Source organism: Neoarius graeffei, chromosome 5 (assembly GCF_027579695.1).
Source record: "Neoarius graeffei isolate fNeoGra1 chromosome 5, fNeoGra1.pri, whole genome shotgun sequence".
Lineage (NCBI taxonomy): Eukaryota > Metazoa > Chordata > Actinopteri > Siluriformes > Ariidae > Neoarius > Neoarius graeffei.
In genome coordinates this window covers 43,648,335-43,674,364 of record NC_083573.1, presented here as the reverse complement: position 1 = coordinate 43,674,364, position 26,030 = coordinate 43,648,335, and the positions used below count along the sequence as shown (strand labels likewise).

Here is a 26,030-nt window from a genome sequence, read left to right as displayed (position 1 = left end):
CAGACTGGTGTGCTGAGAACAACTTTAGCTCTGAATACTAAAAAGACCAAGGAGCTGATAGTTGATTTCAGAAGACATCAGGATGTTCATCTGCCACTGAATATAAATGGAGAAGAGGTGGAGAGTTTTTCCAGTTTCAGATTCCTAGGTTCAGACATATCAGAGGACCCGATATGGAAGTACAATACATGCTGCCTCGTTAAAAAAGCACAGCAAAGACTGAGAAATATTTTCTCAGGAAAATCAACCTGTCCCAGCGGCTGCTGCTCATGTCCTTCTACCGCTGTACCATTGAGAGTGTCCTCACAAACGGCATCCTGATATGGTATGATAACAGTTCTGCAGCAGATAAGAAGGCACTGAAAAGAGTCATAAGGACTGCAGAAAAAAAAATCATCAACAAGCACCTGCCTGCTCTTGAGGACATACAGTGGGGCAAAAAAGTATTTAGTCAGCCACCAATTGTGCAAGTTCTCCCACTTAAAAAGATGAGAGAGGCCTGTAATTTTCATCATAGGTACACTTCAACTATGAGAGACAGAATGGGGGGAAAGAATCCAGGAAATCACATTGTAGGATTTTTAATGAATTAATTGGTAAATTCCTCGGTAAAATAAGTATTTGGTCACCTACAAACAAGCAAGATTTCTGGCTCTCACAGACCTGTAACTTCTTCTTTAAGAGGCTCCTCTGTCCTCCACTCATTACCTGTATTAATGGCACCTGTTTGAACTCGTTATCAGTATAAAAGACACCTGTCCACAACCTCAAACAGTCACACTCCAAACTCCACTATGGCCAAGACCAAAGAGCTGCCAAAGGACACCAGAAACAAAATTGTAGACCTGCACCAGGCTGGGAAGACTGAATCTGCAATAGGTAAGCAGCTTGGTGTGAAGAAATCAACTGTGGGAGCAATTATTAGAAAATGGAAGACATACAAGACCACTGATAATCTCCCTCGATCTGGGGCTCCACGCAAGATCTCACCCCGTGGGGTCAAAATGATCACAAGAACGGTGAGCAAAAATCCCAGAACCACACGGGGGGACCTAGTGAATGACCTGCAGAGAGCTGGGACCAAAGTAACAAAGGCTACCATCAGTAACACACTACGCCGCCAGGGACTCAAATCCTGCAGTGCCAGACGTGTCCCCCTACTTAAGCCAGTGCATGTCCAGGCCTGTCTGAAGTTTGCTAGAGAGCATTTGGATGATCCAGAAGAGGATTTGGAGAATGTCATATGGTCAGATGAAACCAAAATAGAACTTTTTGGTAAAAACTCAACTTGTCGTGTTTGGAGGAGAAAGAATGCTGAGTTGCAGCCAAAGAACACCATACCTACTGTGAAGCATGGGGGTGGAAACATCATGCTTTGGGGCTGAAGAAAGAAGCATTTCAAGGTCCTGGAGTGGCCTAGCCAGTCTCCAGATCTCAAACCCATAGAAAATCTTTGGAGGGAGTTGAAAGTCCGTATTGCCCAGCGACAGCCCCAAAACATCACTGCTCTAGAGGAGATCTGCATGGAGGAATGGGCCAAAATACCAGCAACAGTGTGTGAAAACCTTGTGAAGACTTACAGAAAACTTTTGACCTCTGTCATTGCCAACAAAGGGTATATAACAAAGTACTGAGATGAACTTTTGTTATTGACCAAATACTTATTTTCCACCATAATTTGCAAATAAATTCGTTAAAAATCAGACAATGTGATTTTCTGGATTTTTTTTTTCTCATTTTGTCTCTCATAGTTGAGGTATACCTATGATGAAAATTACAGGCCTCTCTCATCTTTTTAAGTGGGAGAACTTGCACAATTAGTGACTGACTAAATACTTTTTTGCCCCACTGTATACACGTCCCACTGCCTGCAAAAAACAAACTACATTCTAAAGGACTCGTCCCATCCCGCCCATCAGCTGTTCGAATATCTACCCTCAGGCAAGCATTACAGGACAATCAAAGTACATGCCACAAGATTCAAAAACAGTTTCTGTCCAAAATCTAACACCACACGGAACTCTGCTCTAAAGTCACACACACACCACAATCAGTAACGTGTCAAGCTACCCACATCTTGAGCAATATTTATTCTTGTGGTTATTTCTCCATTACCAAGTACATTATCCGCTATTGTACAATATCTGTTACCATAATACTTCTGACCAAGTGCAATATCTATTACGACGATATAACCAAGTGCAATACCGGTGACCAAGTGCTCAATGTATGTTATGTGAATGTCTGTAGATTTTATATCTTTCCTGTTGGTACAACCGCGATTCCAAAAAAGTTGAGACAAAGTACAAATTGTAAATAAAAACGGAATGCAATGATGTGGAAGTTTCAAAATTCCATATTTTATTCAGAATAGAACATAGATGACATACCAAATGTTTAAACTGAGAAAATGTATCATTTAAAGAGAAAAATTAGGTGATTTTAAATTTCATGACAACAACACATCTCAAAAAAGTTGGGACAAGGCCATGTTTACCACTGTGAGACATCCCCTTTTCTCTTTACAACAGTCTGTAAACGTCTGGGGACTGAGGAGACAAGTTGCTCAAGTTTAGGGATAGGAATGTTAACCCATTCTTGTCTAATGTAGGATTCTAGTTGCTCAACTGTCTTAGGTCTTTTGTCGTATCTTCCGTTTTATGATGCGCCAAATGTTTTCTATGGGTGAAAGATCTGGACTGCAGGCTGGCCAGTTCAGTACCCGGACCCTTCTTCTACACAGCCATGATGCTGTAATTGATGCAGTATGTGGTTTGGCATTGTCATGTTGGAAAATGCAAGGTCTTCCCTGAAAGAGACGTCGTCTGGATGGGAGCATATGTTGCTCTAGAACCTGGATATACCTTTCAGCATTGATGGTGTCTTTCCAGATGTGTAAGCTGCCCATGCCACACGCACTAATGCAACCCCATACCATCAGAGATGCAGGCTTCTGAACTGAGCGCTGATAACAACTTAGGTCGTCCTTCTCCTCTTTAGTCCGAATGACACGGCATCCCTGATTTCCATAAAGAACTTCAAATTTTGATTCGTCTGACCACAGAACAGTTTTCCACTTTGCCACAGTCCATTTTAAATGAGCCTTGGCCCAGAGAAGACATCTGTGCTTCTGGATCATGTTTAGATACGGCTTCTTCTTTGAACTATAGAGTTTTAGCTGGCAACGGCGGATGGCGCGGTGAATTGTGTTCACAGATAATGTTCTCTGGAAATATTCCTGAGCCCATTTTGTGATTTCCAATACAGAAGCATGCCTGTATGTGACGCAGTGCCGTCTAAGGGCCCGAAGGTCACAGGCACCCAGTATGGTTTTCCGGCCTTGACCCTTACGCACAGAGATTCTTCCAGATTCTCTGAATCTTTTGATGATGATATGCACTGTAGATGATGATATGTTCAAACTCTTTGCAATTTTACACTGTCGAACTCCTTTCTGATATTGCTCCACTATTTGTCGGCACAGAATTAGGGGGATTGGTGATCCTCTTCCCATCTTTACTTCTGAGAGCCACTGCCACTCCAAGATGCTCTTTTTATACTCAGTCATGTTAATGACCTATTGCCAATTGACCTAATGAGTTGCAATTTGTTCCTCCAGCTGTTCCTTTTTTGTACCTTTCACTTTTCCAGCCTCTTATTGCCCCTGCCCCAATGTTGTGTTTGTAGATTTCTGGTCTATGTGAGAAACTCAGGAGGATCTTCTACAAACACAACATTCCGGTACATTTCAGACCCAGTAACACCCTGAAGCAGAAACTGGTCCACCCTAAGGACAGACTACCCAGACACAAACAGGACAACGTAGTGTATGCAATTCAGTGCAGTGAGGAATGCACGGACTCATATATTGGGGAAACAAAACAACCACTATACAGGCGCTTGGCTCAACACAGGAGAGCCAGCTCCTCAGGCCAGGACTCTGCTGTCTACATTCATCTTAACCACAAAGGACACTCATTTCAGGATTGTAACGTACGCATTTTACCCAGAGAGGATCGTTGGTATGAGCGAGGAGTTAAAGAAGCCATTTTTGTCAACCTGGAATGGCCATCACTGAACAGAGGTGGGGGTCCAAGACAACATTTATCAACCATCTACAATGCGGTCTTGGGCACACTTCCCAGATGGCTGGGTGCACGCCAAGACCCAGCTGTTTTTGGTGACTCACAGGAGGACAGAGAGAGTCAGCTTTCCATTGATCACCCTAACGGGCAATCCTTTGATCACCCTAATGACTCGCCGTTCACACCCAGCCTCCAGTGACCCACACCAACATGATGCCTCAATGACACCTTAGATGAGCTTGTCATCATAATTCTGATTCTGATCCATGAGAAGATAAATATCTGATACTCCTTATTAGTCAGACAGAACTGAGGAAGCCTTTCGGATGAAAGGTGAAATGTTTTCAAGAATCTTCAAGCAAGTCCAGTTGCCCTTTTCTACCACTCACAGTTTACTATGACCTGGATGACTGAGAATCTTCGCAGACATTCTCAAGGAAAATGTCAGGACATCTGTCCATGAACTGAGGCTACATCCCCACAACAACGGCAACGATATATATTTTTTTTAAATATCACGTCCACATGGGCAACGGATCAGTAAAATATCAGGTCCATATGGTAACGCAACGCTTGCTGAAAATGATGCAATACACATGCCACACCTCTACGTGCGCTGTAAGACGGTCCCATCGGAGACACCAGAACAATAGAAGAAGAAGTAGGATGCATGCGCATGTAACGGGTTTATTTTTTTCCACTTGCCATTGTGTGTAGTGGTGGGGAAATTCTGTGCTGGCCCTTTAAGAGCGCAGGTAGTTATGGGAACGAGGCGCTGGCCTCTTTCAGTTCGTTTTGGAAATGTAAGCGCCAATGCCACTGGACGTTTGCAGCCCATGCTCAGCAGTGTATTTGTGTCTCATTTCTTCAGAATTAAAAGACTGGTGAACAAAACAATGCAACGTCTGTTACACGCATAAACCCCTTCCTCTACCCGGCATGAAGCACTCACAGGAACAAACACACAACAAGAAGAAGATGGCTGCGACTACGCGAGGAAATCGTGCCTTCTGTGTGTACAAATTAGTTTTATTAGTGTGCATAGTTTTATATAACTTAATTTTCTTATTGTGTGTGAACATTTTGAAAAGCATTTTTATATAATTTATATAACTTTTTATATTGTGTGTGAACATTTTGAAAAGCAGTCTTATCCAATTAAAAAAAAAGAAATTCAAGAAATGGTTCAGTTACTTGTTTATTTAAAAGAAAAGCTGTATACAAAAGTGAATGCAATGCAGTGGTTCATACAAAACAGTCTGTTGAAGGGTCTTCTGACCCTTTTCCCCTCTGCCTCCATTATAGTCAGGTAACTGTTGCTTTGTGTGGAAGGCTGTACTTTCTGTTCATCAAAGCAGGTGTAAATTGTCTGTCTGGCAGGTCAGTCAGGTTAATGTGTAAACAATTTCAATTTCTGTTGTTACGAATGATGCGCGCGAGAGTTCTGCTTGTTCTAGTCATGTGGTTGTGACGTCATCGTAAACAAATCCGTTCTACTCATCCAGAAGACTTCGCAACGGCTCCGTTGCCAGATTTTTTCACTCTGGAACCCGTTCTCAAAAGATTTCGTTTTGGGGCACCCAAAACACCGGTGCCGTGTGGACGCCAGGCCGAAACGATAAACAATTTTATCAGATTCACCTGAATCCGTTGCCGTGTGGACAGGGCCTCAATCTCAAGGAAGGTGGGTCATGCAGCAAGACAACGACCCTAAACACACAAGTTGTTCTACCAAAGAATGGTTAAAGAAGAATAAAGTTAATGTTTTGGAATGGCCAAGTTAAAGTCCTGACCTTAATCCAATCGAAATGTTGTGGAAGCACCTGAAGACTGTGGACTGGTGGAGTCCAAACTCTTTAGAGATGGTTTTGTAACCTTTTCCAGCCTGATGGGCATCAACAACGCTTTTTCTGAGGTCCTCAGAAATCTCCTTTGTTCGTGCCATGATACACTTCCACAAACATGTGTTGTGAAGATCAGACTTTGATAGATCCCTGTTCTTTAAATAAAACAGGGTGCCCACTCACACCTGATTGTCATCCCATTGATTGAAAACACCTGACTCTAATTTCACCTTCAAATTAACTGCTAATCCTAGAGGTTCACATACTTTTGCCACTCACAGATATGTAATATTGGATCATTTTCCTCAATAAATAAATGACCAAGTATAATATTTTTTGCCTCATTTGTTTAACTGGGTTCTCTTTATCTACTTGTGTGAAAATCTGATGATGTTTTAGGTCATATTTTTGCAGAAATATAGAAAATTCTAAAGGGTTCACAAACTTTCAAGCACCACTGTAAAGGGGGTGGGGTGAGTGAGAAATGAGGGGGGAAAGGTGAATAGAGAGTGGTTGTCAAAGTGTTCTCATCCTTTTATTAGCCCCCTTAAAAATCCAAGCCCCCTTTTATTATCCCCCGCTGGCTGAAAGGCCCGAAGGGGGATTATGTCATGGCGATGTCCGTCCCTCCCTCCCAGGAAAGAGTACCCACCTTCTGAAATCAACTCCTCTCACAATTTTTTGAGGAATTTCACAAAATTTGACAAGAGGCATTGTTATATGTTGGTAATATGCAAATTGTAATTTCGTTCACATTTTACCAGAGTTACAGCCCTTGATTTTTTTTTTTTTTTTTTAAAGATATTTTTTTGGGCTTTTTGCACCTTTATTGGATAGGACAGTGTAGAGACAGGAAATGAGCGGGAGAGAGAGAGAGACGGGAAGGGATCGGGAAATGACCTCGGGCCGGAATCGAACCCGGGTCGCCCGCATTCATGGTATGGCGCCTTAACCACCTGAGCCACGACGCCCCCTTACAGCCCTTGATTAACAAAATTATAATTTGACAATTTTACGAGTGTGTTTTTCTTTCTGAAATCAACTCCTCTCACAATTTTATCCCTCACTGGCCAAAAGGCCTGAAGGGGGATTACGTCGTGGCGATGTCAGTCCGTCCTAGCAAGGATATTCTCATCTCATCTCATTATCTCTAGCCGCTTTATCCTGTTCTACAGGGTCGCAGGCAAGCTGGAGTCTATCCCAGCTGACTACAGGCGAAAGGCGGGGTACACCCTGGACAAGTCGCCAGGTCATCACAGGGCTGACACATAGACACAAACAACCATTCACACTCACATTCACACCTACGGTCAATTTAGAGTCACCAGTTAACCTAACCTGCATGTCTTTGGACTGTGGGGGAAACCGGAGCACCCGGAGGAAACCCACGCGGACACGGGGAGAACATGCAAACTCCGCACAGAAAGGCCCAGGAAGGAAGGATATTCACCTTCTGAAATCAACTCCTTTTCACAATTTTTGGAGGAATTTCACAAAACTTGACAGGATTCTTTGTTATATGTCAGTAATACACATACTGCAGTTTCATTCAATTCAGTCGCATTTTACCAGAGTTACAGCCCTTGATTACCAAACTTGTACTCTGACAATTTCATGAGAGTGTATTAAGCGCTTATAGCATAGATATAGTTGCCAGTGGGGGATATTGTGCTCTCAGAGCACTCTTGTTTTTAATGAGTCAAGCTAATTCACCTAGGTAAATCCAGATTCACCTGATTTCAAAAATCCACCTGTAACATGCGTAAATCTACAGTATTTGTCATGATTACATAGCTGCCTGTGTGAAATGATCTGAACTGATGATGATGATAATGATTTGACACAGGGACTGTTGGCAAATATGTTTCGTCTTCTAACATAGTACAGCTTAGCCATCATCACTAAAATGTGTTGGTGTACAATATGACAAGGTACTATATGACAAACTTTGGCTCTTTCTTTCTTTGCATAAAATGAACAGAAAAGTTAATCATCTTCCAAACTTTCAAAACTGTGACCAACTTATGTACAGCTATTATGTGAAATATACACCTGTATATTATGTAAGTTTTACAACCATATTATTAATTAATAAATTACAAAAAAAAACAATTAATTCTGGCGGCACGGTGGTGTAGTGGTTAGCGCTGTCGCCTCACAGCAAGAAGGTCCGGGTTCGAGCCCCGTGGCCGGCAAGGGCCTTTCTGTGCGGAGTTTGCATGTTCTCCCTGTGGGTTTCCTCCGGGTGCTCCGGTTTCCCCCCCAGTCCAAAGACATGCAGGTTAGGTTAACTGGTGACTCTAAATTGACCGTAGGTGTGAATGTGAGTGTGAATGGTTGTCTGTGTCTATGTGTCAGCCCTGTGATGACCTGGCGACTTGTCCAGGGTGTACCCCGCCTTTCGCCCGTAGTCAGCTGGGATAGGATCCAGCTTGCCTGCGACCCTGTAGAAGGATAAAGCGGCTAGAGATAATAAGATGAGACAATTAATTCTGAGCTCTCCTAAACTGAGGGAGTGAGATTGGTAAGCATTCATCCATTTAGCGTTACATTATTTAGTTCTGGTTTTGAAAAATTGATAGCACAAATGGCTTTTTTAACAGTACACTAGTGTATCATTTAGCCACACAACCTGTCACAAGTTTGGACACACCTTCTAATTCAGTGTTTTGTCTTTTATTTCTATTAATTAAAAGTCATGCCATGTCTTAAAGTGATGATGGACGTCGTTTCTCTTTACTTAGTTGAGCGGTTCTTGACATAATATGGATTACTACAGTTGTGGAATAGGAATATTTATTGTATGTTTATTATTTACTGTTTGATCTCAAACACATTAAGAAGGCAAGAAATTGCACTAATTAACTTTTGACGAGGCACCTGTTAATTGAAAAGCATTCCAGGTGACGACCTCATGAAGCTGGTTAAGATAATGCCAGTAGTGTGCAAAGCATCATTAAGGTAAACGCTGGCTACGCTGAAGAATCTAAAGTATGAAACATATTGGGGGATTTTTAACACTTTTTTTTTTTTTTGCGTGTTTACCACATAATTCCATCTATGTTCCATATGTTATTTCATAGTGTTGATGTCTTCAGTATTATTCTACAGTGTAGAAAATAGTCAAATACAGAAAAACCTATGAATGAGTAGGGGTGTACAAACTTTTGATTGGTACTGTATATACTACAATTTATGTAATAACTAGTTTGTCAGTTCTTATCCCCAACATGAGGCAGCGTACCACACCCTTAGAAGGAATGTGTCGAAAAATGACACAAATTATCTAAAGCACTCTAGTTTACACATTGTGTATCAGTATGTCAGCTGTTTGACACATCGTTCTGTGTGGGTTTAAAATGAACACAACCTGCGTATTTGTTCACAACATTCAACGCAATGTGTGTAGACTGATTTGCTTTACACAGCACATGTTAATATTTGTAGAGTAAATTTTAGTGTCATGCTGTTTTGTAATTTTTCCTTTTCACGGAGTGTTGCCTCTTCAAGGACTAACGACTTAGAACATTCTGCACCGAAACATGTTCATCTTATCATGCTCGTTACGTGTGTAGCAGACGTGCGTACAAGCCAGCAATTAGAGAAGATCCAATCAGCTTGAGAGCTGATCACGCTTCCGGAGCGTGATCAGGGCATGCAATGCAATAGATGTCTCCTTTTTTATCTAGTAAAAAGTACAGTGCTCAGCGTAAATGAGTGCACCCCCTTTGAAAAGTAACATTTTAAACAATATCTCAATGAACACAAACAATTTCCAAAATGTTGAAAAGTTTAATATAACATCTGTTTAACTTATAACGTGAAAGTAAGGTTAATAATATAACTTAGATTACACATTTTTCAGTTTTATTCAAATTAGATTGGTGCAAAAATGAGTACACCCCACAACAAAAACTACTACATCTAGTACTTTGTATGGCCTCCATGATTTTTAATGACAGCACCAAGTCTTCTAGGCATGGAATGAACAAGTTGGCGACATTTTGCAACATCAATCTTTTTCCATTCTTCAACAATGACCTCTTTTAGTGACTGGATGCTGGATGGAGAGTGATGCTCAACTTGTCTCTTCAGAATTCCCCAAAGAAAATAATTTCTTTACACCGCAAAGGTGAAGGCTACAAGAAGATCAGCAAAGCTTTACTTATCAGTCAGAATACTGTAGCAAAAGTGGTACAAAAATTTAAGAAAGATGGAACTGCAACCATCTCACGGAGACGTCCAGGTCGTCCACGGAAGTTAACACCTCGACAGGAGCGTCTTCTGATGAGGAGGGTTGAAGAAAATCGGCATGCAAGTTCACTGCAGTTATCTAAAGAAGTAGAAAGCCAAACTGGGGTGACTATTTCCCGTGACGCAATACGGCGTACACTGCAGAGGAATGGCATGCATGGATGCCGTCCACGAAAGAAGTCTCTCCTAAAACCCAGGCACAAAAAAGCCTGCCTAGAGTTTGCCAGGGCCCATGCTGATAAGATGAAGACTACTGGGACTCTATACTCTGGAGTGATGAGACCAAGATAAATGTTTTTGGAACTGATGGCTTCAAAACTGTATGGCGTCTCAAAGGTGAGGCATACAAAGAAAAATGCATGGTGCCTACAGTGAAACATGGTGGTGGCAGTGTCCTTATGTGGGGCTGCACGAGTGCTGCTGGTGTCAGGGAGCTGCATTCCACTGATGGCATCATGAACTCACAGATGTATTGCTCTATACTGAAAGAGAAGATGCTACCATCACTCCATGCCCTTGGTCGTCGTGCACTTTTCCAACATGACGATCCTAAACACACGTCTAAGGACACTGCTGGATTTCTGAAGAAGAACAGGGTGAAAGTGATTCAGTGGCCAAGTACCCTATGTCTCCTGATCTGAACCCAATCGAACACCTATGGGGAATTCTGAAGAGACAAGTTGAGCATCACTCTCCATCCAGCATCCAGTCACTAAAAGAGGTCATTGTTGAAGAATGGAAAAAGATTGATGTTGCAAAATGTCGCCAACTTGTTCATTCCATGCCTAGAAGACTTGGTGCTGTCATTAAAACTCATGGAGGCCATACAAAGTACTAGATGTAGTAGTTTTTGTTGTGGGGTGTACTCATTTTTGCACCACCCTAATTTGAGTAAAACTGAAAAATGTGTAATCTAAGTTTATATTCTTAACCTTACTTTCACGTTAAAAGTTAAACAGATGTTATATTAAACTTTGTCTTGTCGACATTTTGGAAATTGTTTGTGTTCATTGAGATATTGTTTAAAATGTTACTTTTCAAAGGGGGTGCACTCATTTACGCTGAGCACCGTATATATAGATTTGAGAACAAATGGTGTGCTGAACCCTCATCACTACAGTATGTGTCCGTTTCTGCAATAAACCTTCTTTCACTTGCAAAAGGACGAGACTGGTGTTGGTGTTTGTCATTTTTCCACGACATATTACATACGTTTACACGTCTTTGCGTAAGCACGATCATAAACACAGTGAATGGGTCAAAATGGTCCCAAAACTCATCGACTGATGTGTCAGTTTTAACACATCCTTTCGAAGAGTGTAACAAGAACACGCACTATAGTAGAAGAGATGTTTCTAGTCACGTGAAATGCATTTTGATTGACATGACTCCCATGAATGCATACACAGTGAGACAAAGGCCCAATCCCAATTCTAATTTCTACCCCTACCCCTACCCCTTCCCCTCCCCCTTCCCCTTGGCCCTTCCCCTTGAAACTGAGCTACAAGGGATAGGGCTTGAAATTCAACCCTTACGTATTGGGATAGCCCTTCAACGATCGCATACGTCATCGCGTACCTCCGTCAGCGTTTACGTTAGCAAAACGCGACCAAATGCGTCATTGGCTGCGACCAGCCGCTCCAGTCAGAGCCAGAGGCAGAACCAGAAATCTCTGCTGGCAGGGTGTGATTTGTTAACTAACACCACTGAATGGGATATCTTTGGTGCTTCGTGCACCACATCCGACAGAATGAGGTGTCAGAACACTCATGTAAACAATAAAAGCGAGAATAACAGAACAAAACGTACGCAGTCAAGCAACCGAAAACAATACTCACTCCCAAAGCTTTTTAGCAGCAGCTTGGATTTCAGAAATCGCTGCTCATTCTCAGCTCGAAAGCGAATCAAGCGGCGCGTTTCCTCTGGATAACAACTTAAAACACGTAAATAATGGAGAAAATACATTTATGACAATCTTTCGCCGCGGGAACCGCCATCTTTCTGAAATCCGCATGAAATCTCGCTGAAATCCGCATGGCACTGTGGGAAATCACTCAAACCCCTTCGTTCGGAGTCAGCTCCAGGAAAATCTCCGTTTGGAGGGGTACAGAAGCCCTACCCCTTCCCCTACCCCTCCGCGTTAACTGGGATTGGGATACCCCTACCCCTTCACGTGAACGCGCAAAATGGAGGGGAAGGGCCAAGGGGTTGGTCCAAGGGGTGAAATGGGATTCGGCCAAAGTGTGCCTGCAGGAGCCTATTGCCTTTGTATACATGGCGATACTGCAAGTGGAAGACATGAACATGTGCAGCACAGTAAATGCTCAGGATAACTCAGTGAGGGTGACGACATAGTAAACAACATCTTTTTATATATACTCAACAAAAATAAAAACTTTACACTCGTTTCAAAGTCAATAATTTGAACATTTTGGAAAATAGGTTTGAAATAACGATTGTATTCAATTATCTTGTCATTAAAGATGCTATAGCATACAGATCATGTTTGTCATGGAATCGGTTCCACCGGAAATGCGACGACAATGTCCATGATCAAAAACTGTGAGTCACAACTTAATGAAATCATGTCAATATCGGGTGTGTCCTCCATGGGCGTTCACAACTGCGATACAACGTCTCCTCATGGATTGGATGATGCGTCTGAACACAGCTTGGGGAATGCGCCGCCATATTTGTACCAACATGGCACCAAGCTCCTGCAAGTTCTGTGGAGGGTTCCTTACGGTCGGCTGTGGTGCCAGTTTGATGGAGACGTGTCTGGAGATTATGGATGGTCTGTCAACTGCATCCCATAACCCTCGCAACATCAGTGACGGATGTTCCCGTATTCAGCATGCCAATGGCACGTTCACGCTGAATGTTTGACAGTCGTGGCATTGCAAATTAACGAATAATTAACCATAAAACCTTGTTTTTCTGAGATGACACTCTACTCTGCTACCGTGAGATCAATTGCACGTGTATCAATAGGTCACGTCACTTGTGTCACGTGGAAACGTGATTTTAGCCTGCAGTGCTCTCGCACGTGCTACGTAGGCCCGACCAGTAGAATGAATGTGTGACGTAATGCCCTTGACAATGCATTTAACCATAATCACAACAAGAACTCTTTCAAGAAAAGTTTCTAAACACTATTTGAAAAATAATGAGTGTCAAGTTTTTATTTTTGCTGAGTATACATATACTATAAGTGGCAATACCGTACATAAAACTAAATGTGAAGTGAGAAAGTAAGATGTAGACTATCATAAGTAGGAGCCAATAAATTATGAACATAAGTGAGCATCTGGAAATATGATGGTATAATAAAGGTGCGAGCACAAGAGGGCATTTAATATGCAATCAATTGTATTGACATGGTTAAACAGGCTTCGCTGTGGGGAGACAAATAATCTTAGAGACCAACCATTCACCTATCAGCTTTTTGCTGTTCAAGTATCTGCTTTGTTGATACACTTTTGCTGTGGCTGTGCAGGAGAACGAGAACCTGCGCAGCCGTGTTCTACAGCTGGAATGCACTCTGCAGCAGCGGGCTGAGCAACTTTCACGCCTGGAGCGCCAGAGCGAGCAGGACCAGTGGCGGAGGGGAGAAGAGTTCCGGAGACGAGATGAGAGAGTGAAAGAGCTTCAGCTCGAGCTGGACAAGGAACGCAGCAAGGAGCCTATCGTGAAAGTGAGAGCACACTGCACTTCCTGGAGTTATGATTTGATATCTATTGATTGAGAACATGCACACGTATACATGTTAAACTCACCCGCAGGTTCAGGCCAGTATGCCTCGCTTATAATTATAATACATTCCCTATTACGGGCGGCACGGTGGTGTAGTGGTTAGCGCTGTCGCCTCACAGCAAGAAGGTTCTGGGTTCGAGCCCAGTGGCCGACGAGGGCCTTTCTGTGTGGAGTTTGCATGTTCTCCCTGTGTCTGCGTGGGTTTCCTCCGGGTGCTCCGGTTTCCCCCAAAGACATGCAGGTTAGGCTAATTGGTGACTCTAAATTGACCGTAGGTGTGAATGTGAATGGTTGTCTGTGTCTATGGCCAAGTTTACATTAGACCGTATCTGTCTCGTTTTCTTCGCGGATGCACTGTCCGTTTACATTAAACCGCCTGGAAACGCCGGGAAACGGGAATCCGCCAGGGTCCACGTATTCAATCTAGATCGTGTCTGATCCGGTGCTGTGTAAACATTGAGATACGCGGATACGCTGAGCTGAGCTCTAGCTGGCGTCGTCATTGGACAACGTCACTGTGACATCCACCTTCCTGATTCGCTGGCGTTGGTCATGTGACGCGACTGCTGAAAAACGGCGCGGACTTCCGCCTTGTATCACCTTTCATTAAAGAGTATAAAAGTATGAAAATACTGCAAATACTGATGCAAATACTGCCCATTGTGTAGTTATGATTGTCTTTAGGCTTGCCATCCTTCCACTTGCAAGTGGTAAGTGATGTGCGCTGGGATCACACACACAGCGGCTCAGTCCCGAAAACACTGCTTGTGCACTTCACTCGCGCGCTGTGTGAGCTGCGCAGGGCCGGAGTGCGCACCCTCCAGAGGGCACTCACTGTTCAGGGCGGAGTGATTTGGAGCGCAGGATGCCTGCGGAGCCGAGCGTATCCGTGTATTGGTGTTGCTGTGTGCACACTAATCGTTTTAAAAACGTTAATCTGATGATCCGCTGATACGGTCTAATGTAAACATGGGCTATGTGTCAGCCCTGTGATGATCTCGTGAATTGTCCAGGGTGTACCCCGCCTCTCGCCCATAGTCAGCTGGGATAGGCTCCAGCTTGCTCGCAATCCTACACAGGATGAGCCGCTACAGATGATGGATGGACATTCCCTATTAGGTTCATTAATTCACAGCAGTTACTGAATAATGAGCTTAAAGATAAAGAAATTGCATATAATATATATTTTATCATATATAATTATTATAGTTATAAGTATAGTAAGTAAATAGTTCATTTACTTTGCTGGTTCTGTAAATTTTTTCTTATATATTTGCATGTTTATTGTCTACATATACGTCGGTATATTTGTTTTTTAAATATATTTATATTAATCTTATGTTTCAGTTCATTCTACACTTATTGCATATGCACAGTTCACTGATCAAATCCTTAATGGTATGGACAATGGCACAATTACTGGAGCTGCTTTCTTAGATCTCACTAAGGCATTTGATACAGTCACTCACTCTATCTTGATTCGAAAGCTGTCCAACCTTGGTCTCGAAGATCCATCACGAAATTGGTTTGAGTCATTCCTTTCCAACAGGAGTCAAGTGACCTGCTATAACAACGTTAAATCTGATACAGCTGCACTTTCCATTGGAATTGCTCAAGGCTCCATACTTGGACCACTGCTGTTCATCATTTATATGAATGACTTGCCAGAACTACTTCAATTTTGTAATGTAACTTTATATGCTGACGATACTGTTATACAGTGGTGCTTGAAAGTTTGTGAACCCTTTAGAATTTTCTATATTTCTGCATAAATATGACCTAAAGCATTGTCAGATTTTCACACAAGTCCTAAAAGTAGATAAAGAGAACCCAGTTAAACAAATGAGACAAAAATATTAGACTTGGTCATTTATTTATTGAGGAAAATGATCCAATATTACATATCTGTGAGTGGCAAAAGTATGTGAACCTTTGCTTTCAGTATCTGGTGTGACCCCCTTGTGCAGCAATAACTGCAACTAAATGTTTCCAGTAACTGTTGATCAGTCCTGCACACCGGCTTGGAGGAATTTTAGCCCATTCCTCCGTACAGAACAGCTTCAACTCTGGGATGTTGGTGGGTTTCCTCACATGAATTGCTCGTTTCAGGTCCTTCCACAACATTTCGATTGGATTAAGGTCAGGACTTTGACTTGGCCATTCCAAAACATTAACTTTATTCTTCTTTAACCATTCTTTGGTAGAGCAACTTGTGTGCTTAGGGTCGTTGTCTTGCTGCATGACCCACCTTCTCTTGAGATTCAGTTCATGGACAGATGTCCTGACATTTTCCTTTAGAATTCGCTGGTATAATTCAGAATTCATTGTTCCATCAATGATGGCAAGCCATCCTGGCCCAGATGCAGCAAAACAGGCCCAAACCATGATACTACCACCACCATGTTTCACAGATGGGATAAGGTTCTTATGCTGGAATGCAGTGTTTTCCTTTCTCCAAACATAACGCTTCTCATTTAAACCAAAAAGTTCTATTTTGGTCTCATCCGTCCACAAAACATTTTTCCAATAGCCTTCTGGCTTGTCCATGTGATCTTTAGCAAACTGCAGACGAGCAGCAATGTTCTTTTTGGAGAGCAGTGGCTTTCTCCTTGCAACCCTGCCATGCACACCATTGTTGTTCAGTGTTCTCCTGATGGTGGACTCATGAACATTAACATTAGCCAATGTGAGAGAGGCCTTCAGTTGCTTAGAAGTTACCCTGGGGTCCTTTGTGACCTCGCCGACTATTACACGCCTTGCTCTTGGAGTGATCTTTGTTGGTCGACCACTCCTGGGGAGGGTAACAATGGTCTTGAATTTCCTCCATTTGTACACAATCTGTCTGACTGTGGATTGGTGGAGTCCAAACTCTTTAGAGATGCTTTTGTAACCTTTTCCAGCCTGATGAGCATCAACAATGCTTTTTCTGAGGTTCTCAGGAATCTCCTTTGTTCGTGCCATGATACACTTCCACAAACGTGTTGTGAAGATCAGACTTTGATAGATCCCTGTTCTTTAAATAAAACAGGGTGCCCACTCACACCTGATTGTCATCCCATTGATTGAAAACACCTGACTCTAATTTCACCTTCAAATTAACTGCTAATCCTAGAAGTTCATATACTCTTGCCACTCACAGATATGTAATATTGGATCATTTTCCTCAATAAATAAATGACCAAGTCTAATATTTTTGTCTCATTTGTTTAACTGGGTTCTCTTTATCTACTTTTAGGACTTGTGTGAAAATCTGATGATGTTTTAGGTCATATTTATGCAGAAATATAGACAATTCTAAAGGGTTCACAAACTTTCAAGCACCACTGTACCTTTTAATATTTGCCTAGAATTATATTTTTTAATAGTTGTGTTGCTACTTTTTGATTATGGGGATATTATTCGGGGCGACTGAAGGAACGCAACTTTAATGGCTGAGCTGCAAACTCGACATAATAAGACTTATCTTAGATCTCCCCCCATGTGCCTCTGTCAGTAATGCACTTGGGAAGCTTCACTGGAAGCCATTACAGCATCGTAGGCCTGAACATTATTTTTGTTTACAAGTCAATTAATAATTGTTTTTTATACCCCTTTCAGTGTTCATTCAATCAGAATTTTCATAATTATAATACTAAGTCTGGGCAGCACGGTGGTGTAGTGGTTAGCGGTCAGTCCAAAGGCATGTAGGTTAGGCTAATTGGTGGCTCTAAATTGACCATAGGTGTGAATGTGAGCGTGAATGGTTATTTGTCTCTCTGTGTCAGCCCTGTGATGACCTGGTAACTTGTCCAGGGTGTACCCCGCCTCTCACCCATAGTCAGCTGGGATAGGCTCCAGCTTGCTTGCGACCCTGTAGGACAGGATAAGCGGCTACAGATAATGGATGGATGGATAATACTAGGTCCAGAAATAACATTTGTGAAACCACTGCTAACAGGAGATGGGGACATTGATCTACCACTAATTTTGCTGCCGATGGCTGGAACTCCTTAGACCTCTCTCTTAGAGAAGTGCCTACTTTAACAGCTTTCAAACGTGGCCTAGCTAGAGCTTTAATTTAATGCATCAATGAGTATACTTAAGGTCATTGCTATTGTATTATTCATGTAGACGGGGTCCTTTTTAGTTTATCTTTTATGATGAGCTGGAAGGGATTCTGGTGATCGTGATTGATGGTGGTGTAGTATGATTGCAGGGATATTTTACTTTTGGATAGTAATTAGAATTTAGTTACAATTTTATTTTTAATGTATTGTTGTTATTTATATTTATATTATTATATATTTATATTGTTTATATGTTTTTATTTTGGAGCACCCTTCTGTAAATAACCCCCCAGTGAAGTTGGCTTCCTTAATAAAGATTAAGATCTAACTGAATTGCTAAATTCATCTGATATTTTTATTATGATGTGCTCTGGAAACTTAAATGAAAGTTAACGTCTCGATCTGTTACCCAGAAGAATACAAACAAACAAGTGAAATGACCCTCAATTACACATAAAAATGGATGACAGTAGAATTCCCTTTAATTTTTTTTTTAACAGTATCTCACTCAAACGGTGGAAGTGGAGTCGCCTTCATCAGTGAGGCAACTCGCTGAGGCTAGACAGAAAAACCAACAACTAAAACAGAGGTTGTCCAGTCAGAAAGAACGATGCAAACAGCTGGAGGAGAAAATCAGACGCTCTGATGAAGTTAGCTGCAATCTTCAGCATAAGGTACAGTCATTTTAGCACTTTCATCAAAAATCAGGTTACAGTTTGACATTAAAGATCTGTCTGAAGTTGAGGGCGTATTCGCTCATGAGTTCTTAATTAACTGAGCTTTATTAATATTTGACAGAGGTGGACAAAGTACCCAACTTCATTACTTAAGTCAAAGTACAGATCCCACTGGTCAAACGTTACTCTGATACAAGTGAAAGTTGTCCAGTCAAATTTTTACTTAAGTTAAAGTACTGAAGTACTTGCTTTTAAAAATACTTAAGTATTAAAATTACATTTTCTGTCAATGCATCGTTGTATTATTGCCACAATGCTTACAAAACCTAACGCCGTTACCAAAGAAAGAAATGTGAACAAAATGAACACAAAATACACAAAATGAATGCGTGAGCCATTCCACCGAATCGGTGCCATTTCTGTCCCTAGAAAATTATATGTATAAATGCACATAAAAATGTACTTTAAAATACATTTCCTTATTACGCTGAATGTCCTGCACATTGATCTGATTTCAAATTTAAGATATATAACTAAGGATTAATAAAAACTACCTAAAACACTGAAAAATAGCATGTGTTACCTGTCCCCGCACTCTAACTTTATACTTAACTTTGAAATATTATGATTAAAATCCTTCAGAAACAGTATTTCTTTTGCACTGTTGTGTAACTTCATAACCTATCCATGGTTTAAATATATTTTTTTCATAAGAAATCCACATTATCTTAGTTAAAATACACATTTTAGTAATGTCCCTGGGTTTTCACTCAGTCCTGTTACCCAAACATATTACCCCATCTGACAAATTTGGAACATTCCATAAATCACATGCTCAACAGGAAGTTACATCAGTTGTGTCTTCTGAAGGCCATGGGAAGACCAAAAGTTAGTTCTCTCATTTACTTTTCTGTATGTTTGATGATTTTTTAACTTTGACTGATAAGGTCAATGTCAACATACTGTCCTGTTACTTAAATTATTTCTTAGATGATATTTGTTTATTTTAAAAATACAGATTTTTGGTAAATCACTAGAATGTGCTAAGTGTGGTCATGCTATTAGTGATGACGCCATGTGGCTTAATTCCATGTATTAGCTAATCCTAGGCTAAAAACTCAGTCCTGTTACTCATATAAAGAGTATGCAGCCATCTTTGACTTCCAAACCTTGTAAAAAAAAAATAACGTAGCCTGAGGTTGGCCAATACACATTTTGAATAGTTAAATATGTGTGTTATTATAATCAGTGTTGAAAAGATATAACAAATTAAGTTTAATTTGGGAGTGGTACAACAAGCTAATGGCACCCATTCGGTGGAATGTCCCGCATGCTGTGCCATCATGGTGGTTTAACGTTAAGCTAGCTAGTCAGTGAAGCTCCACCTAGCAAACTCTTCTCAAACTCCAAATCATATTGGGTAGCTAACGCTAGTAGAAAAGAAACATTTCTACATTCTGTTTATTTGGCAAGATTATGCTAAAACGTATTTCTGAAAGGACTTCAAATAAGTTAACGTTATTCATGTTAGCGTAACTCCATTTTTACATGCTAACTAACAGTGTCCCAGTTAACTAGTTACGTGTTAATGGTAGCCGTGGACAAGGCTACGGCAACTTGGCGGGCAAATCCATATTTGACTAACCAGACTGCATAGCTACATTTGCAATGTTATCGCTAACTCTAAAAGCACAGACAACTTCATTACAAGCTTTCTCTTGGAATAAAACATTTACATACCTCAATATGCTTCCGCAGGTTGGACGGCGAGTTTTTGTTGGGCGTGATGTGGTTCGTTTTCAGCAAACATTTAAAACAAAACGAATCTTTAATCCTTTCAGAAAACTGAAACATGGGTTCTAGGTATGGCCATGAGTGTGTGCATTCTCCAGAAGAACCCCCTCCTTCCATTCTGCCATCAGCTGATCGTGTTAAATAATGCTGTTCAGAAATAATTGAACTTGATTTTATCCAGTCTATGGATGTGACGTGACCCTAGTGATTACTGATCGGCTGTCTCAGTGTCACCTGGGAAAAAACCAATCACGTTTTAGAAAAGAAAAGAAGAACACATCCACTTTCAAAGCTGCTTCATAGTAACGAGTAACGAGGACCTTGACAGAAATGTAGTGGAGTGAAAAGTATGATATTTGTCTTTCAAATGTAGTGAAGTTAAAGTCATAAGTTTAAAAAAAATACTCAAGTAAAGTACAGATACTCAGTGTACTTAAGTACAGTACTCAAGTAAATGTACTTCGTTACTGTCCACCTCTGCACATTTGATCAATGCAAAGAACTCCAGCACAGGGCAGTGGAGTCACTGTAATGGAGTGTGTTTCCCCACAGATTGCTGCCTATGAGAGAGAGATCGGGACACTGCAGGCAGAGCTGATGAAGGAGATTGAGCATCTGGAGGAAAAAAAAGATGCGGCTGTGAAAGCAGCGACAAACTGTTCACAGGAGCAGTTTCAGAGCCTGCAGGATCAGTTCAGGAGTGAGTCTGGTTTAACACTTTAACCATACCAGAGCACTTCATACTAACTTTCTCTGTAACTGGATTCCGTTGGTGTCATATGATCTCAATACCCTGTTTGAACATGACAGTAGTGGCAGTTTTTAATTTTAGGTTTGAGTTACAGTCTCACTCTGTCTGTGTGTGTGTGTGTGTGTGTGTGTGTGTGTGTGTGTTTATCAGCTCTACAGCAGCGTCTGAAGGCTCTCCCTCCCACCCTGCGCTCTATGAAGACAGATTATGCCAGTCTGCGCAGTCAGGTCCGCAATTTTTCTGACTTTTATGGATCAGCCATCAAAGAAGCCAAGAATCAGGCAAGCAGAAATGATACGCATCATAAAAGCCACCAATGTGATTAAATTACCGTATATCGATAAATGAGTCTTGATTCCTGCTGCCATGAGATTTTTTTTCTTTCCCCATTGGAAGAAAAATCACTACTGCAAATTGTCCATGCAGTAATATGGAGATAATATCTCATCTCATTATCTCTAGCCGCTTTATCCTTCTACAGGGTCGCAGGCAAGCTGGAGCCTATCCCAGCTGACTACGGGCGAAAGGCGGGGTACACCCTGGACAAGTCGCCAGATCATCACAGGGCTGACACATAGACACAGACAACCATTCACACTCACACCTACGGTCAATTTAGAGTCACCAGTTAACCTAACCTGCATGTCTTTGGACTGTGGGGGAAACCGGAGCACCCGGAGGAAACCCACGCGGACACAGGGAGAACATGCAAACTCCACACAGAAAGGCCCTCGCCGGACCCGGGGCTCGAACCCAGGACCTTCTTGCTGTGAGGCGACAGCGCTAACCACTACACCACCGTGCCGCCGGAGATAATATTATTAGAGATTTTATTTTGCATGTAAAAAAATACAAGGTGTTTCAAAAAAATTTGATATCATTTCACAATCTAATAACTTTGCCAATTCTGGCTCAATTGACCTCAAATTTTAACACCATGTGTGGAAACAGGTCAAAATTTTATGTTTAATGTTTTTTGTTTTTATCTTTTTAGGCATAGAAATGCCATTCACTGGAAAAGAAAAGGCGTTTTGTGTGTTAGAGTACGCTCGAACAGTCGAACAAGACTGCAGCGTGCATTTATGAGAGAATTCTCTAAAAATGCACCAACTGCAATGCAGATTTGGACACAGCACAAAAAGTTCAAAGAGGAAGGGTGTGTGTGTGTGTGTCAGCCGGCGCACATATTGAAAATTTGTGAAATCGTTCATGGAATCCACATACCTTTTGAATTTCTCATTCAAATTTTGAGGAATAAATCTTATATTGCTCAACATTAAGCCTGTTCAGTTTCATTTGCCTAGACTATGTAGTTTCTGGGATATTTACATCTCAAATAATATCAATTTTTTTGAAACACCCTGTATTATTCTGAAAGTGCAACATATTAGTGGAACTTTTACTTTTGTACGAATTTTAAATGAGCAATCTCAAACATAGAAGTGAATTTCCTGCTTGACCATATACTGTATAATTCAACGTTGGTTAATTAGTTATCAGGCAGACAGAGGATCTAGCAAGACCTTTTTTTTTGTATTGCTCTTGGATGAAATAAGACATTTCCTCTCCAGAACGAAAGTAATCAAGCTCAAGAGGCCTCAGCTTTGACTTCAGGACAAACACAGAGGTGTATACAGTTGATAGAAAACAAGACACAGTGAGATGAATAGGGGAACAAAAGTAAACACTAAAGTGTGATCAACAAAAAGTAGAAAAAGTATAGACAATGAAAAATTCAGACAGAAGGTCAGACAGAGCGCTAATCGGGAGGGGAGACTCGCGGCGGAGGACCCTGTGTTTACATCAGTGATGCCTGGTGCCACGATGCTGTTGTGGTCTGCAAACACTGCTCACCACTGGTGGAGTTTATAATTATTAAGTGCCGGCCATTCTACCTGCCGAGGGAATTTACAGCCATATTGCTGGTAGCAATATTGAGGTATTTCACCCACGTGACCAAGTCACGTGACGCAGCCATTTTGGACGGCACGCTTAAGTCCTTCAGTGCAAGGCGGTATGAGATGGTGGAGACCTTTGCACATTTTAACAAGAAAGCAAGCTGTGATTCGTGTTAAATTGGATCTGTCTTTTATCACAAACACTGTACCCAGCCTTGGTATGGAGCCAAGGTTGTCGACAGAAGTCAACAGTTTGATGAAGGATGACCCCAGCAGTTTGAAACGGTACAAGGTAGGCTATGTTCACAACACTGTCTTGTTACTCGGGGGATCCGAGATCCCCTGAAACAGACATGAGATCCTTTGAAAACATGATTTGGGAAATGTTGGGGGGGTCTCTAAAATATTGGCAAAATGATGTTTATTGACATAGCAATCGTGTGTAACGGGAAGCATTTGCATATCCGAAGTGTTGCGTTTACATGACAACGACTGCTGCTGCCAGGTTGGTTGTTGAGTAGCCTGACTGTTTTTTTTTTTCTTGCGTGTGGTATCATTGTTGACGCGAGGTTGTTTTTTGAACATGCCAATGCAGACACGATTTCCCCTGATGAGTTATGACTTCAGACGCGATGCGTGTGGAGGTGTGGAGTCCGAGTGATATGTGTAAGATAGGCTTCTCATGTGTTTGCAGATCCGCGCTCTTTTTTTCTTTTTTTTTTTCCTCTCTTTCTTTTTACTTAATTTCCCTGTTTATTTCTGTGTCCCGTTTCTTTCTAGCCTCTGTTATTGTGTTTTATGCCTGATGTCTGCTACATGCAACCCTAGACAAATTAACACTGCCTTGTTTCACTGCTCAGATGGGTTAACAAACACTGACCCATTTACTTTTTGCTATATATTTTATCAAAATTGCGTTAACTGATAAACTAACCTGAAATGAAATGATCACTGCAAAGTCTGGAGTACTCTGTTGGCTCCCAATCCTGTCTCTTCACAGCTGCAATCCCTCTTGTCTGGGTCAGTAGTAAACCGGTAGTGATGTGTCGGTCACGAACGATCCGGTTCAAAGAGCCGGCTCTTTGGTGGGAGCCGAGTTTGGGAGCCGAAAGAGCCGGCTCCTACTAGTAAGAAGATCCAAAAGAGCCGGCTCCCGAAAAAGAGCCGAAATTCCCATCACTAGAAACCGGTAAAAGGAGCGTCCTGCACGCTGTCCCTGTCTGTTGTGGCAGCCCACAGCACAACAAGCAAACACCATGGTTATTTATAGAGTGCTTACTGACAAATTAATCTATTCTAGGTGTCTGTAACACGTTATTTTTCAAGCCGGTTCTCCCTCTCTGTCTGCAGCGTTAGTATGTAGCTTGACGTCCAAAATGGCGGACACCGGGGCGTCACGTGACCCTGTGACGTCAGGTGAAATACCTCAATACATCCCTCCCGGCTCCAATAACAACAGGAGTGAAGCACTGAATGAACTCTATCAGCACATCAGTGAGCAGCAGACAACCCACCCAGATGCTTTCCTCATCCTGGCTGGGGATTTCAACCATGCAAACCCCAAGAGCGTGTTTCCAAAACTCTATGGACATATCAACTTTCCCACACGTGGAAACAATACTCTGGACGATGTTTACACCATGCATAAAGGTGCCTACAAAGCCCTCCCCCTCCCCCACATTGGGGCCTCAGATCATTCCACTGTTATGCTAATGCCAGCACACAGGCCACTGGTTAAAGTCACCAAACTGGCTACAAAGCAGGTACGTGTGTGGCCAGAGGGGTCCTCAGAGGCACTCCAGGACTGTTTTTCCACCACTGACTGCAGCATGTTCAGACAGGCAGCCACCTACAACAACACTACAGATCTCCAGGAGTACACGGAGACCGTCACTGCCTACATGAGGAAGTGCATGGACGACGTTACAGTCACCAGAACCATCTCCATTCGGGCCAATCAGAAGCCATGGCTGACAGGGGAAGTCCACAGGCTCCTGAGGGCTCGGAACGCCGCCTTCAGAGCTGGGGACGAGGTGGGCCTGAGGACCGCTAGGGCCAACCTGTCACGAGGCATCAGGGTGGCCAAGAGACAGTATTCCAGGAACATTGCTGTCTACTTCAACGACAGCAGAGACACCAGGAACCTGTGGCGGGAGATTCAGACCATCACAGACTACAAGCCCTTGCCGCAGACCTGTGATAACTCCACCTCTCTGCTGAATCAGTTGAACGACTTCTTCACTCGCTTTGAGGCAGACAACAGCACCACGGCACAGAAGACCCCACCACCTCTTGGCGACCAGGTGTTGATGCTGTCCCCAGACAGCGTGAGGAGAGCTCTCAGGACGACAAATGCACGGAAAGCCTCGGGTCCTGATAATATTCCTGGTCGTGTCCTGAGAGACTGTGCAGAGGAGCTCATAGATGTCTTTACAGACATCTTCAACATCTCGTTGAGCCAGGCTGTTGTCCCCACATGCCTCAAAGCCACCACCATCATCCCGGTCCCGAAGAAGCAGTCTCCCTCCTGCTTCAATGACTACCACCCGGTCGCACTCACTCCCATCCTCATGAAGTGCTTCGAGCGGCTAGTCATGCAGCATATCAAGTCTGCCCTCCCCCCCCACCCTGGACCCTTTCCAGTTTGCATATCGGTCCAACCGTTCGACCGATGACGCCATCTCCTCTGCCCTTCACTCAGCCCTCACCCACCTGGTGACAAAAGACTCGTACGTCAGAATGCTTTTCATAGACTTTAGCTCAGCATTCAACACAATCATCCCTCAGCAGCTCATTCATAAACTGGACCAGCTGAGACTCAACACCTCCCTGTGCAACTGGCTGCTGGACTTCCTGACAGGGAGACCACAAGCTGTACGGGTCGGCAGCAACTCCTCCAGCACCATCACATTGAACACGGGCCCCCCC

The 26,030-nt window shown here is 42.4% G+C and overlaps 1 protein-coding gene across 1 annotated transcript in view; it reads left to right on the top strand.

Moving 5' to 3' along the window:
- si:ch211-257p13.3 (kinesin-like protein KIFC3) overlaps positions 1-26,030 on the top strand; it is a 92,619-nt gene that overhangs the window by 50,097 nt on the left and 16,492 nt on the right. The window contains exons 11-14 of the mRNA XM_060921762.1: positions 13,680-13,877; positions 18,483-18,656; positions 21,006-21,153; positions 21,355-21,485. Coding sequence (XP_060777745.1) covers positions 13,680-13,877; positions 18,483-18,656; positions 21,006-21,153; positions 21,355-21,485 — 651 coding nt within the window. The remainder of the gene's footprint in view (positions 1-13,679; positions 13,878-18,482; positions 18,657-21,005; positions 21,154-21,354; positions 21,486-26,030) is intronic.